The sequence below is a fragment of the Chiloscyllium plagiosum genome, unplaced genomic scaffold (assembly GCF_037043375.1).
Source record: "Chiloscyllium plagiosum isolate Xiang-an unplaced genomic scaffold, Cpla_swu_hap1 HiC_scaffold_27, whole genome shotgun sequence".
Classification (NCBI taxonomy): Eukaryota; Metazoa; Chordata; class Chondrichthyes; order Orectolobiformes; family Hemiscylliidae; genus Chiloscyllium; species Chiloscyllium plagiosum.
In genome coordinates this window covers 74,700,570-74,716,919 of record NW_028270165.1, presented here as the reverse complement: position 1 = coordinate 74,716,919, position 16,350 = coordinate 74,700,570, and the positions used below count along the sequence as shown (strand labels likewise).

General features: G+C 58.5%; 1 protein-coding gene across 1 annotated transcript in view; it reads left to right on the top strand.

The window, feature by feature from the left end:
- LOC148144582 (E3 ubiquitin-protein ligase RNF31-like) overlaps nt 1-16,350 on the top strand; it is a 59,975-nt gene that overhangs the window by 23,515 nt on the left and 20,110 nt on the right. The window contains exon 2 of the mRNA XM_087974889.1: nt 14,002-14,202. Within this exon, the coding sequence (XP_087831015.1) occupies nt 14,014-14,202 (189 nt within the window). The 5' untranslated portion in view covers nt 14,002-14,013. The remainder of the gene's footprint in view (nt 1-14,001; nt 14,203-16,350) is intronic.

The window sequence follows — 16,350 nt, the reverse complement described above, 5'->3', positions numbered from 1 at the left end:
AAACACTCTCTCACTCAGTCCCCACTGACACACTCTCTCTCTCTGCCCCCACTGACACACTCTCTCTCTCTGCCCCCGCTGAAACTCTCTCTCTCTCTGCCCCCGCTGAAACTCTCTCTCTCTCTGCCCCCGCTGAAACTCTCTCTCTCTCTGCCCCCGCTGAAACTCTCTCTCTCTCTGCCCCCGCTGAAACTCTCTCTCTCTCTGCCCCCGCTGAAACTCTCTCTCTCTCTGCCCCCGCTGAAACTCTCTCTCTCTCTGCCCCCGCTGAAACTCTCTCTCTCTCTCTGCCCCCGCTGAAACTCTCTCTCTCTCTCTGCCCCCGCTGAAACTCTCTCTCTCTCTCTCTGCCCCCGCTGAAACTCTCTCTCTCTCTGCCCCCGCTGAAACTCTCTCTCTCTCTGCCCCCGCTGAAACTCTCTCTCTCTCTGCCCCCGCTGAAACACTCTCTCTCTCTGCCCCCGCTGAAACACTCTCTCTCTCTCTGCCCCCGCTGAAACACTCTCTCTCTCTGCCCCCGCTGAAACACTCTCTCTCTCTCTGCCCCCGCTGAAACACTCTCTCTCTCTGACCCCACTGACACACACTCTCTCTCAGTCCCCACTGACACATTCTCTGTCTTCCACTGACACACTCACTCTCTCTCTCAATCCTCATAGACACACACTCTCTCTGTCCTCACTGACACACTCTCTCTCTCTGTCCCCCTGACACACTCTCTCTCTCTGTCCCCACTGACACACTCTCTCTCTCTCTGTCCCCACTGACACACTCTCTCTCTCTGACCCCACTGAAACACTCTCTCTCTCCCCACTGACACACACTCTCTCTCTGACCCCACTGACACTGTTTCTCAGTCCCCACTGACACACTCTCTCTCTGTCCCCACTGAAACACACTCTCTCTCTCAGTCCCCACTGACACACACTCTCTCTGTGTCCCCACTGACACACTCATTTGCTGTGCCCACTGAAACACACTCTCTCTCTCCCCACTGACACAAACTCTCTCTCTCTGTTCCTGCTGAAACACTCTGTCTCTCTGTCCTCACTGACACACTCTCTCTCTCTGTCCCCCTGACACACTCTCTCTCTCTGTCCCCACTGACACACTCTCTCTCTCTCTCTGTCCCCACTGACACTCTCTCTCTCTGTCTCTCTCTCTCTGTCCTCACTGACACACTCTCCCTCTCTCTCTCTCTCTCTCTGTCTCTGTCCTCACTGACACTCTCCCTCTGTCTCTGTCCCCACTGACACACTCTCTCTCTCTTTCTCAGTCCCCACTGACACACTCTCTCTCTGTCCCCACTGAAACACTCTCTCTCAGTCCCCACTGAAACACTCTCTCTCTGTCCCCACTGACACAAACTCTCTCTCTGTCCCCACTGACACAAACTCTCTCTCTGTCCCCACTGACACAAACTCTCTCTCTGTCCCCACTGACACACTCTCTCTCTGTCCCCACTGACACACACTCTCTCAATTTGTCCCCACTGACACACACACTCTCTCTGTCCCCACTGACACACACACTCTCTCTGTTCCCACTGACACACACACTCTCTCTGTTCCCACTGACACACACACTCTCTCTGTCCCCACTGACACACACACTCTCTCTGTCCCCAATGACTCTCCCTCTCTCTCTCTGTCCCCACTGACTCTCACTCTCTCTCTCTGTCCCCACTGACACACACTCTCTCTGTCCCCACTGACACACACACTCTCTCTGTCCCCACTGACACACACACTCTCTCTGTCCCCACTGACTCACACACTCTCTCTGTCCCCACTGACACACACACTCTCTCTGTCCCCACTGACTCACACACTCTCTCTGTTCCCACTGACACACACACTCTCTCTGTCCCCACTGACACACACACTCTCTCTGTCCCCAATGACTCTCCCTCTCTCTCTCTGTCCCCACTGACTCTCACTCTCTCTCTCTGTCCCCACTGACACACACTCTCTCTGTCCCCACTGACACACACACTCTCTCTGTCCCCACTGACTCACACACTCTCTCTGTCCCCACTGACTCACACACTCTCGCTGTCCCCACTGACACACTCTCTCTCTGTCCCCACTGACTCACACACTCTCTCAATTTGTCCCCATTGACACACTCTCTCTCTCTTTCTCAGTCCCCGCAGAAACACTCTCTCTCTGTCCCCACTGACACACACTCTCTCTCTCAGTCTCCACTGACACACTCTCTGTCCCCACTGACACACTCTCTCTCTGTCCCCACTGACACACTCTCTCTCTGTCCCCACTGACACACTCTCTCTCTGTCCCCACTGACACACTCTCTCTCTGTCCCCACTGACACACTCTCTCTCTGTCCCCACTGACACACTCTCTCTCTGTCCCCACTGACACACTCTCTCTCTGTCCCCACTGACACACTCTCTCTCTGTCCCCACTGACACACTCTCTCTCTGTCCCCACTGACACACTCTCTCTCTGTCCCCACTGACACACTCTCTCTCTGTCCCCACTGACACACTCTCTCTCTGTCCCCACTGACACACTCTCTCTCTGTCCCCACTGACACACTCTCTCTCTGTCCCCATTGACACACTCTCTCTCTCTTTCTCAGTCCCCGCTGAAACACTCTCTCTCTGTCCCCACTGACACACACTCTCTCTCTCTGTCCCCACTGACACACACTCTCTCTGTCCCCACTGACACACTCTCTCACTCAGTCCCCACTGACACACTCTCTCTCTCTGCCGCCGCTGAAACTCTCTCTCTCTCTGCCCCTGCTGAAACTCTCTCTCTCTGCCCCCGCTGAAACTCTCTCTCTCTGCCCCCGCTGAAACTCTCTCTCTCTGCCCCCGCTGAAACTCTCTCTCTCTCTGCCCCCGCTGAAACTCTCTCTCTCTCTGCCCCCGCTGAAACTCTCTCTCTCTCTCAGTCCCCACTGACACACACTCTCTCTGTGTCCCCACTGACACACTCACTTGCTGTGCCCACTGAAACACACTCTCTCTCTCCCCACTGAAACACACTCTCTCTCTCAGTCCCCACTGACACACACTCTCTCTGTGTCCCCACTGACACACTCACTTGCTGTGCCCACTGAAACACACTCTCTCTCTCCCCACTGACACAAACTCTCTCTCTCTGTTCCTGCTGAAACACTCTGTCTCTCTGTCCTCACTGACACACTCTCTCTCTCTGTCCCCCTGACACACTCTCTCTCTCTGTCCCCACTGACACACTCTCTCTCTCTCTGTCCCCACTGACACTCTCTCTCTCTGTCTCTCTCTCTCTGTCCTCACTGACACACTCTCTCTCTCTCTCTCTCTGTCTCTGTCCTCACTGACACTCTCCCTCTGTCTCTGTCCCCACTGACACACTCTCTCTCTCTTTCTCAGTCCCCACTGACACACTCTCTCTCTGTCCCCACTGAAACACTCTCTCTCAGTCCCCACTGAAACACTCTCTCTCTGTCCCCACTGACACAAACTCTCTCTCTCTGTCCCCACTGACACACACTCTCTCTGTCCCCACTGACACACACACTCTCTCTGTCCCCAATGACTCTCCCTCTCTCTCTCTGTCCCCACTGACACAAACTCTCTCTCTGTCCCCACTGACACAAACTCTCTCTCTGTCCCCACTGACACACTCTCTCTCTGTCCCCACTGACACACACTCTCTCTCTCTGTCCCCACTGACACACACACTCTCTCTGTCCCCACTGACACACACACTCTCTCTGTTCCCACTGACACACACACTCTCTCTGTCCCCACTGACACACACACTCTCTCTGTCCCCAATGACTCTCCCTCTCTCTCTCTGTCCCCACTGACTCTCACTCTCTCTCTCTGTCCCCACTGACACACACACTCTCTCTGTCCCCACTGACACACACACTCTCTCTGTCCCCACTGACACACACACTCTCTCTGTCCCCACTGACTCACACACTCTCTGTCCCCACTGACTCACACACTCTCTCTGTCCCCACTGACTCACACACTCTCGCTGTCCCCACTGACACACTCTCTCTCTGTCCCCACTGACTCACACACTCTCTCAATTTGTCCCCATTGACACACTCTCTCTCTCTTTCTCAGTCCCCGCAGAAACACTCTCTCTCTGTCCCCACTGACACACACTCTCTCTCTCAGTCCCCACTGACACACTCTCTGTCCCCACTGACACACTCTCTCTCTGTCCCCACTGACACACTCTCTCTCTGTCCCCACTGACACACTCTCTCTCTGTCCCCACTGACACACTCTCTCTCTGTCCCCACTGACACACTCTCTCTCTGTCCCCACTGACACACTCTCTCTCTGTCCCCACTGACACACTCTCTCTCTGTCCCCACTGACACACTCTCTCTCTGTCCCCACTGACACACTCTCTCTCTGTCCCCACTGACACACTCTCTCTCTGTCCCCACTGACACACTCTCTCTCTGTCCCCACTGACACACTCTCTCTCTGTCCCCACTGACACACTCTCTCTCTCAGTCCCCACTGACACACTCTCTCTCTCTCTCAATCCCCACTGACACACTCTCTCTCTCTGTCCCCACTGACACACTCTCTCTCTCTGTCCCCACTGACACACTCTCTCTCTCTGTCCCCACTGACACACTCTCTCTCTCTGTCCCCACTGACACACACTCTCTCTGTCCCCACTGACACACACTCTCTCTGTCCCCATTGACACACTCTCTCTCTCTTTCTCAGTCCCCGCTGAAACACTCTCTCTCTGTCCCCACTGACACACACTCTCTCTCTCTGTCCCCACTGACACACACTCTCTCTGTCCCCACTGACACACTCTCTCACTCAGTCCCCACTGACACACTCTCTCTCTCTGCCCCTGCTGAAACTCTCTCTCTGCCCCCGCTGAAACTCTCTCTCTCTCTGCCCCCGCTGAAACTCTCTCTCTCTGCCCCCGCTGAAACTCTCTCTCTCTCTGCCCCCGCTGAAACTCTCTCTCTCTCTGCCCCCGCTGAAACTCTCTCTCTCTCTGCCCCCGCTGAAACTCTCTCTCTCTCTGCCCCCGCTGAAACTCTCTCTCTCTCTGCCCCCGCTGAAACTCTCTCTCTCTCTGCCCCCGCTGAAACTCTCTCTCTCTCTGCCCCCGCTGAAACTCTCTCTCTCTCTGCCCCCGCTGAAACTCTCTCTCTCTCTGCCCCCGCTGAAACTCTCTCTCTCTCTGCCCCCGCTGAAACTCTCTCTCTCTCTGCCCCCGCTGAAACTCTCTCTCTCTCTGCCCCCGCTGAAACTCTCTCTCTCTCTGCCCCCGCTGAAACTCTCTCTCTCTCTGCCCCCGCTGAAACTCTCTCTCTCTCTGCCCCCGCTGAAACTCTCTCTCTCTCTGCCCCCGCTGAAACTCTCTCTCTCTCTGCCCCCGCTGAAACTCTCTCTCTCTCTGCCCCCGCTGAAACTCTCTCTCTCTCTGCCCCCGCTGAAACTCTCTCTCTCTCTGCCCCCGCTGAAACTCTCTCTCTCTCTGCCCCCGCTGAAACTCTCTCTCTCTCTGCCCCCGCTGAAACTCTCTCTCTCTCTGCCCCCGCTGAAACTCTCTCTCTCTCTGCCCCCGCTGAAACTCTCTCTCTCTCTGACCCCACTGAAACACTCTCTCTCTCCCCACTGACACACACTCTCTCTCTGACCCCACTGACACTGTTTCTCAGTCCCCACTGACACACTCTCTCTCTGTCCCCACTGAAACACACTCTCTCTCTCAGTCCCCACTGACACACACTCTCTCTGTGTCCCCACTGACACACTCATTTGCTGTGCCCACTGAAACACACTCTCTCTCTCCCCACTGACACAAACTCTCTCTCTCTGTTCCTGCTGAAACACTCTGTCTCTCTGTCCTCACTGACACACTCTCTCTCTCTGTCCCCCTGACACACTCTCTCTCTCTGTCCCCACTGACACACTCTCTCTCTCTCTCTGTCCCCACTGACACTCTCTCTCTCTGTCTCTCTCTCTCTGTCCTCACTGACACACTCTCCCTCTCTCTCTCTCTCTCTCTGTCTCTGTCCTCACTGACACTCTCCCTCTGTCTCTGTCCCCACTGACACACTCTCTCTCTCTTTCTCAGTCCCCACTGACACACTCTCTCTCTGTCCCCACTGAAACACTCTCTCTCAGTCCCCACTGAAACACTCTCTCTCTGTCCCCACTGACACAAACTCTCTCTCTGTCCCCACTGACACAAACTCTCTCTCTGTCCCCACTGACACAAACTCTCTCTCTGTCCCCACTGACACACTCTCTCTCTGTCCCCACTGACACACACTCTCTCAATTTGTCCCCACTGACACACACACTCTCTCTGTCCCCACTGACACACACACTCTCTCTGTTCCCACTGACACACACACTCTCTCTGTTCCCACTGACACACACACTCTCTCTGTCCCCACTGACACACACACTCTCTCTGTCCCCAATGACTCTCCCTCTCTCTCTCTGTCCCCACTGACTCTCACTCTCTCTCTCTGTCCCCACTGACACACACTCTCTCTGTCCCCACTGACACACACACTCTCTCTGTCCCCACTGACACACACACTCTCTCTGTCCCCACTGACTCACACACTCTCTCTGTCCCCACTGACTCACACACTCTCTCTGTCCCCACTGACTCACACACTCTCTCTGTTCCCACTGACACACACACTCTCTCTGTCCCCACTGACACACACACTCTCTCTGTCCCCAATGACTCTCCCTCTCTCTCTCTGTCCCCACTGACTCTCACTCTCTCTCTCTGTCCCCACTGACACACACTCTCTCTGTCCCCACTGACACACACACTCTCTCTGTCCCCACTGACTCACACACTCTCTCTGTCCCCACTGACTCACACACTCTCGCTGTCCCCACTGACACACTCTCTCTCTGTCCCCACTGACTCACACACTCTCTCAATTTGTCCCCATTGACACACTCTCTCTCTCTTTCTCAGTCCCCGCAGAAACACTCTCTCTCTGTCCCCACTGACACACACTCTCTCTCTCAGTCTCCACTGACACACTCTCTGTCCCCACTGACACACTCTCTCTCTGTCCCCACTGACACACTCTCTCTCTGTCCCCACTGACACACTCTCTCTCTGTCCCCACTGACACACTCTCTCTCTGTCCCCACTGACACACTCTCTCTCTGTCCCCACTGACACACTCTCTCTCTGTCCCCACTGACACACTCTCTCTCTGTCCCCACTGACACACTCTCTCTCTGTCCCCACTGACACACTCTCTCTCTGTCCCCACTGACACACTCTCTCTCTGTCCCCACTGACACACTCTCTCTCTGTCCCCACTGACACACTCTCTCTCTGTCCCCACTGACACACTCTCTCTCTGTCCCCACTGACACACTCTCTCTCTGTCCCCACTGACACACTCTCTCTCTGTCCCCATTGACACACTCTCTCTCTCTTTCTCAGTCCCCGCTGAAACACTCTCTCTCTGTCCCCACTGACACACACTCTCTCTCTCTGTCCCCACTGACACACACTCTCTCTGTCCCCACTGACACACTCTCTCACTCAGTCCCCACTGACACACTCTCTCTCTCTGCCGCCGCTGAAACTCTCTCTCTCTCTGCCCCTGCTGAAACTCTCTCTCTCTGCCCCCGCTGAAACTCTCTCTCTCTGCCCCCGCTGAAACTCTCTCTCTCTGCCCCCGCTGAAACTCTCTCTCTCTCTGCCCCCGCTGAAACTCTCTCTCTCTCTGCCCCCGCTGAAACTCTCTCTCTCTCTCAGTCCCCACTGACACACACTCTCTCTGTGTCCCCACTGACACACTCACTTGCTGTGCCCACTGAAACACACTCTCTCTCTCCCCACTGAAACACACTCTCTCTCTCAGTCCCCACTGACACACACTCTCTCTGTGTCCCCACTGACACACTCACTTGCTGTGCCCACTGAAACACACTCTCTCTCTCCCCACTGACACAAACTCTCTCTCTCTGTTCCTGCTGAAACACTCTGTCTCTCTGTCCTCACTGACACACTCTCTCTCTCTGTCCCCCTGACACACTCTCTCTCTCTGTCCCCACTGACACACTCTCTCTCTCTCTGTCCCCACTGACACTCTCTCTCTCTGTCTCTCTCTCTCTGTCCTCACTGACACACTCTCTCTCTCTCTCTCTCTGTCTCTGTCCTCACTGACACTCTCCCTCTGTCTCTGTCCCCACTGACACACTCTCTCTCTCTTTCTCAGTCCCCACTGACACACTCTCTCTCTGTCCCCACTGAAACACTCTCTCTCAGTCCCCACTGAAACACTCTCTCTCTGTCCCCACTGACACAAACTCTCTCTCTCTGTCCCCACTGACACACACTCTCTCTGTCCCCACTGACACACACACTCTCTCTGTCCCCAATGACTCTCCCTCTCTCTCTCTGTCCCCACTGACACAAACTCTCTCTCTGTCCCCACTGACACAAACTCTCTCTCTGTCCCCACTGACACACTCTCTCTCTGTCCCCACTGACACACACTCTCTCTCTCTGTCCCCACTGACACACACACTCTCTCTGTCCCCACTGACACACACACTCTCTCTGTTCCCACTGACACACACACTCTCTCTGTCCCCACTGACACACACACTCTCTCTGTCCCCAATGACTCTCCCTCTCTCTCTCTGTCCCCACTGACTCTCACTCTCTCTCTCTGTCCCCACTGACACACACACTCTCTCTGTCCCCACTGACACACACACTCTCTCTGTCCCCACTGACACACACACTCTCTCTGTCCCCACTGACTCACACACTCTCTGTCCCCACTGACTCACACACTCTCTCTGTCCCCACTGACTCACACACTCTCGCTGTCCCCACTGACACACTCTCTCTCTGTCCCCACTGACTCACACACTCTCTCAATTTGTCCCCATTGACACACTCTCTCTCTCTTTCTCAGTCCCCGCAGAAACACTCTCTCTCTGTCCCCACTGACACACACTCTCTCTCTCAGTCCCCACTGACACACTCTCTGTCCCCACTGACACACTCTCTCTCTGTCCCCACTGACACACTCTCTCTCTGTCCCCACTGACACACTCTCTCTCTGTCCCCACTGACACACTCTCTCTCTGTCCCCACTGACACACTCTCTCTCTGTCCCCACTGACACACTCTCTCTCTGTCCCCACTGACACACTCTCTCTCTGTCCCCACTGACACACTCTCTCTCTGTCCCCACTGACACACTCTCTCTCTGTCCCCACTGACACACTCTCTCTCTGTCCCCACTGACACACTCTCTCTCTCAGTCCCCACTGACACACTCTCTCTCTCTCTCAATCCCCACTGACACACTCTCTCTCTCTGTCCCCACTGACACACTCTCTCTCTCTGTCCCCACTGACACACTCTCTCTCTCTGTCCCCACTGACACACTCTCTCTCTCTGTCCCCACTGACACACACTCTCTCTGTCCCCACTGACACACACTCTCTCTGTCCCCATTGACACACTCTCTCTCTCTTTCTCAGTCCCCGCTGAAACACTCTCTCTCTGTCCCCACTGACACACACTCTCTCTCTCTGTCCCCACTGACACACACTCTCTCTGTCCCCACTGACACACTCTCTCACTCAGTCCCCACTGACACACTCTCTCTCTCTGCCCCTGCTGAAACTCTCTCTCTGCCCCCGCTGAAACTCTCTCTCTCTCTGCCCCCGCTGAAACTCTCTCTCTCTGCCCCCGCTGAAACTCTCTCTCTCTCTGCCCCCGCTGAAACTCTCTCTCTCTCTGCCCCCGCTGAAACTCTCTCTCTCTCTGCCCCCGCTGAAACTCTCTCTCTCTCTGCCCCCGCTGAAACTCTCTCTCTCTCTGCCCCCGCTGAAACTCTCTCTCTCTCTGCCCCCGCTGAAACTCTCTCTCTCTCTGCCCCCGCTGAAACTCTCTCTCTCTCTGCCCCCGCTGAAACTCTCTCTCTCTCTGCCCCCGCTGAAACTCTCTCTCTCTCTGCCCCCGCTGAAACTCTCTCTCTCTCTGCCCCCGCTGAAACTCTCTCTCTCTCTGCCCCCGCTGAAACTCTCTCTCTCTCTGCCCCCGCTGAAACTCTCTCTCTCTCTGCCCCCGCTGAAACTCTCTCTCTCTCTGCCCCCGCTGAAACTCTCTCTCTCTCTGCCCCCGCTGAAACTCTCTCTCTCTCTGCCCCCGCTGAAACTCTCTCTCTCTCTGCCCCCGCTGAAACTCTCTCTCTCTCTGCCCCCGCTGAAACTCTCTCTCTCTCTGCCCCCGCTGAAACTCTCTCTCTCTCTGCCCCCGCTGAAACTCTCTCTCTCTCTGCCCCCGCTGAAACTCTCTCTCTCTCTGCCCCCGCTGAAACTCTCTCTCTCTCTGCCCCCGCTGAAACTCTCTCTCTCTCTGCCCCCGCTGAAACTCTCTCTCTCTCTGCCCCCGCTGAAACTCTCTCTCTCTCTGCCCCCGCTGAAACACTCTCTCTCTCTCTGCCCCCGCTGAAACTCTCTCTCTCTCTCTGCCCCCGCTGAAACTCTCTCTCTCTCTGCCCCCGCTGAAACTCTCTCTCTCTCTGCCCCCGCTGAAACTCTCTCTCTCTGCCCCCGCTGAAACTCTCTCCCTCTCTGCCCCCGCTGAAACTCTCTCCCTCTCTGCCCCCGCTGAAACTCTCTCCCTCTCTGCCCCCGCTGAAACCCTCTCTCTCTCTGCCCCCGCTGAAACTCTCTCTCTCTCTCTGCCCCCGCTGAAACACTCTCTCTCTCTGCCCCCGCTGAAACACTCTCTCTCTCTCTGCCCCCGCTGAATCACACTCTCTCTCTGCCCCCGCTGAAACACTCTCTCTCTCTGACCCCACTGACACACACTCTCTCTCTGTCCCCACTGACACATTCTCTGTCTTCCACTGACACACTCACTCTCTCTCTGACCCCACTGACACACACTCTCTCTCAGTCCCCACTGACACATTCTCTGTCTTCCACTGACACACTCACTCTCTCTCTCAATCCTCATAGACACACACTCTCTCTGTCCTCACTGACACACACTCTCTCTGTGTCCCCACTGACACACTCACTCACTGTGCCCACTGAAACACTCTCTCTCTCTCCCCACTGACACAAACTCTCTCTCTCTGTTCCTGCTGAAACACTCTGTCTCTCTGTCCCAGCTGACACACTCTCTCTCTCTGTCCCCCTGACACACTCTCTCTCTCTGTCCCCACTGACACACTCTCTCTCTCTCTCTGTCCCCACTGACACTCTCTCTCTCTGTCTCTCTCTCTCTGTCCTCACTGACACTCTCTCTCTCTCTCTCTCTCTCTCTCTCTCTCTGTCCTCACTGACACTCTCCCTCTGTCTCTGTCCTCACTGACACACTCTCTCTCTGTCCCCACGGACACACTCTCTCTCAGTCCCCACTGACACTCTCTCTCTCAGTCCTCATAGACACACTCTCTCTCTCTGACCCCACTGACACTCTCTCTCAGTCCCCACTGACACAAACTCTCTCTCAGTCCCCACTGACACACTCTCTCTCAGTCCCCACTGACACACTCTCTCTCAGTCCCCACTGACACACTCTCTCTCAGTCCCCACTGACACACTCTCTCTCAGTCCCCACTGACACACTCTCTCTCAGTCCCCACTGACACACTCTCAGTCCCCACTGACACACTCTCTCTCAGTCCCCACTGACACACTCTCTCTCAGTCCCCACTGACACACTCTCTCTCAGTCCCCACTGACACACTCTCTCTCAGTCCCCACTGACACACTCTCTCTCAGTCCCCACTGACACACTCTCTCTCAGTCCCCACTGACACACTCTCTCTCAGTCCCCACTGACACACTCTCTCTCAGTCCCCACTGACACACTCTCTCTCAGTCCCCACTGACACACTCTCTCTCAGTCCCCACTGACACACACTCTCTCTCAGTCCCCACTGACACACACTCTCTCTCAGTCCCCACTGACACACACTCTCTCTCAGTCCCCACTGACACATTCTCTGTCTTCCACTGACACACTCACTCTCTCTCTCAATCCTCATAGACACACACTCTCTCTGTCCTCACTGACACACACTCTCTCTGTGTCCCCACTGACACACTCACTCACTGTGCCCACTGAAACACTCTCTCTCTCTCCCCACTGACACAAACTCTCTCTCTCTGTTCCTGCTGAAACACTCTGTCTCTCTGTCCCAGCTGACACACTCTCTCTCTCTGTCCCCCTGACACACTCTCTCTCTCTGTCCCCACTGACACACTCTCTCTCTCTCTCTGTCCCCACTGACACTCTCTCTCTCTGTCTCTCTCTCTCTGTCCTCACTGACACACTCTCTCTCTCTCTCTGTCTCTGTCTCTGTCCTCACTGACACTCTCCCTCTGTCTCTGTCCTCACTGACACACTCTCTCTCTGTCCCCACGGACACACTCTCTCTCAGTCCCCACTGACACTCTCTCTCTCAGTCCTCATAGACACACTCTCTCTCTCTGACCCCACTGACACTCTCTCTCAGTCCCCACTGACACAAACTCTCTCTCTGACCCCACTGACACTCTCTCTCTGACCCCACTGACACACTCTCTCTCAGTCCCCACTGACACACTCTCTCTCAGTCCCCACTGACACACTCTCTCTCAGTCCCCACTGACACACTCTCTCTCAGTCCCCACTGACACACTCTCTCTCAGTCCCCACTGACACACTCTCTCTCAGTCCCCACTGACACACTCTCTCTCAGTCCCCACTGACACACTCTCTCTCTGTGCCCACTGACACACTCTCTCTCTGTGCCCACTGACACACTCTCTCTCTGTGCCCACTGACACAGTCACTCTCTGTGCCCACTGACACAGTCACTCTCTGTGCCCACTGACACAGTCACTCTCTGTGCCCACTGACACACTCTCTCTCTGTCCCCACTGACACACTCTCTCTCTGTGCCCACTGACACACTCTCTCTCTGTGCCCACTGACACACTCTCTCTCTGTGCCCACTGGCACACTCTCTCTCTGTGCCCACTGGCACACTCTCTCTCTGTGCCCACTGGCACACTCTCTCTCTGTGCCCACTGACACACTCTCTCTCTCTGTCCCCACTGACACACACTCTCTCTCTGTCCCCAATGACACACTCTCTCTCTGCCCCCACTGACACACTCTCTCTCTCTGACCCCACTGACACACTCTCTCTGACCCCACTGACACACTCTCTCTGACCCCACTGACACACTCTCTCTCTGACCCCACTGACACACTCTCTCTCTGACCCCACTGACACACTCTCTCTCTGACCCCACTGACACTCTCTCTCTCTGACCCCACTGAGACACTCTCTCTCTGACCCCACTGACACACTCTCTCTCTGACCCCACTGACACACTCTCTCTCTGACCCCACTGACACTCTCTCTCTCTCTGTGACCCCACTGACGCACTCTCTCTGTCCCCCACTGACACTCTCTCTCTCTGACCACTGACACACTCTCTCTCTGACCCCACTGACACTCTCTCTCTCTCTCTCTGTGACCCCACTGACGCACTCTCTCTGTCCCCCACTGACACACTCACTCTCTCTCTCTGACCCCACTGACACACACTCTCTCTCTCTGACCCCACTGACACACACTCTCTCTCTGTCCCCACTGACACTCTCTCTCTGTCCCCACTGATACTCTCTCTCTGACCCCACTGACACACTCTCTCTCTGACCCCACTGACACACTCACTCTCTCTCTCTGACCCCACTGCACACACTCTCTCTCTGTCCCCACTGACACTCTCTCTCTCTCAGTCCCCACTGACACTCTCTCTCTCTCTCTCTGTCCCCACTGACACACTCTCTCTCTCACTCAGTCCCCACTGACACTCTCTCTCTCTGTGTCCCCACTGACACACACACACACTCACTCCCCACTGACAACACTCCCTCTCTGTCCCCACTGACCCGCTCTCTCTCTCTCAGTCCCCACTGACCCACTGTGTTCTCTCGCCCTCCCCTCTCCCCCTGGCAGGGAGTTTACCGGATGATGCCCGCCCTGGGTGAGGATGAGCAGGTGGTGCTGAGGGAGCGCGCGGTGTTGGCACTGACCACAGGCCAGCCCCAGCTGCTGAGCTCTGTGCTGTGGGAACTGGTGCAGACACCGTATCCTCTGGAGAGCAGGTACCAGGAGGTGGACGTGCCCGGAGTGCTGCGGGAGAACCTGGTGGTGAGGGTGAGTGCCCGGAACATTACGCAAACGGGGAGCGTGGGGCGCGAGATGGAGTGGCATTGGGACCTTGGCACTCCATTCTTGGCCAACTCTGTGTGACCCAGAACACCCTTCTCCCCCCCCCCCCCCCCATCTACCACCATGTCTCTCCCCCCATGTCTCTTCCCCCCCCCCCCCCCGTGTCTCTCTCTTCCCCCCCCCCCGTGTCTCCCCCCCCCCCGTGTCTCTTCCCCCCCCCCCCCGTGTCTCTCTCCCCCCCCCGTGTCTCTCTCCCCCCCCCCCGTGTCTCTCTCCCCCCCCCCCGTGTCTCTTCCCCCCCCCCCCCCGTGTCTCTCTCCCCCCCCCGTGTCTCTCTCCCCCCCCCCCGTGTCTCTCTCCCCCCCCCCGTGTCTCTCTCCCCCCCCCCGTGTCTCTCTCCCCCCCCCCGTGTCTCTCTCCCCCCCCCGTGTCTCTCTCCCCCCCCCGTGTCTCCCCCCCCCCCCGTGTCTCCCCCCCCCCCCGTGTCTCTCTCTCCCCCCCCGTGTCTCTCTCTCCCCCCCCCGTGTCTCTCCCCCCCCCGTGTCTCTCCCCCCCCCGTGTCTCTCCCCCCCCCGTGTCTCTCCCCCCCCCGTGTCTCTCCCCCCCCCGTGTCTCTCCCCCCCCCGTGTCTCTCCCCCCCCCGTGTCTCTCCCCCCCCCGTGTCTCTCCCCCCCCGTGTCTCTCCCCCCCCGTGTCTCTCCCCCCCCGTGTCTCCCCCCCCCCCGTGTCTCTCCCCCCCCCGTGTCTCTCCCCCCCCGTGTCTCTCCCCCCCCCGTGTCTCTCCCCCCCCCGTGTCTCTCCCCCCCCGTGTCTCTCTCCCCCCCGTGTCTCTCTCCCCCCCGTGTCTCTCTCCCCCCCGTGTCTCTCTCCCCCCCGTGTCTCTCTCCCCCCCGTGTCTCTCTCCCCCCCGTGTCTCTCTCCCCCCCGTGTCTCTCGCCCCCCCCGTGTCTCTCGCCCCCCCCGTGTCTCTCGCCCCCCCCCCCGTCTTCGCCCCGCCCCGTCTCTCGCCCCGCCCCGTCTCTCGCCCCCCCCCGTCTCTCGCCCCCCCCGTCTCTCGCCCCCCCCCCGTCTCTCGCCCCCCCCCCCGTCTCTCGCCCCCCCCCCCCGTCTCTCGCCCCCCCCCGTCTCTCGCCCCCCCGTCTCTCGCCCCCCCCGTCTCTCGCCCCCCCCCGTCTCTCGCCCCCCCCGTCTCTCGCCCCCCCCCCGTCTCTCGCCCCCCCCCCGTCTCTCGCCCCCCCCCGTCTCTCGCCCCCCCCCCGTCTCTCGCCCCCCCCCGTCTCTCGCCCCCCCCCGTCTCTCGCCCCCCCCGTCTCTCGCCCCCCCCGTCTCTCGCCCCCCCCGTCTCTCGCCCCCCCGTCTCTCGCCCCCCCCCGTCTCTCGCCCCCCCCCGTCTCTCGCCCCCCCCGTCTCTCGCCCCCCCGTCTCTCGCCCCCCCGTCTCTCGCCCCCCCGTCTCTCGCCCCCCCGTCTCTCCCCCCTCCCCGTCTCTCCCCCCTCCCCGTCTCTCCCCCCTCCCCGTCTCTCCCCCCTCCCCGTCTCTCCCCCCTCCCCGTCTCTCCCCCCTCCCCGTCTCTCCCCCCTCCCCGTCTCTCCCCCCTCCCCGTCTCTCCCCCCTCCCCGTCTCTCCCCCCTCCCCGTCTCTCCCCCCTCCCCGTCTCTCCCCCCTCCCCGTCTCTCGCCCCTCCCCGTCTCTCGCCCCTCCCCGTCTCTCGCCCCTCCCCGTCTCTCGCCCCTCCCCGTCTCTCGCCCCTCCCCGTCTCTCGCCCCTCCCCCTCCCCGTCTCTCGCCCCTCCCCCTCCCCGTCTCTCGCCCCTCCCCCTCCCCGTCTCTCGCCCCTCCCCCTCCCCGTCTCTCGCCCCTCCCCTCCCCGTCTCTCGCCCCTCCCCCTCTCTCTCGCCCCTCCCCCTCCCCGTCTCTCGCCCCTCCCCCTCCCCCTCCCCGCCTCCCCCCCTCCCCGCCCCTCCCCCTCCCCGCCCCTCCCCCTCCCCGCCCCTCCCCCTCCCCGCCCCTCCCCTCCCCCCCCTCCCCCTCCCCGCCCGTCCCCCTCCCCGCCCCTCCCCCTCCCCGCCCCTCCCCCTCCCCGCCCCTCCCCCTCCCCGCCCCTCCCCCTCCCCGCCCCTCCCCCTCCCCGCCC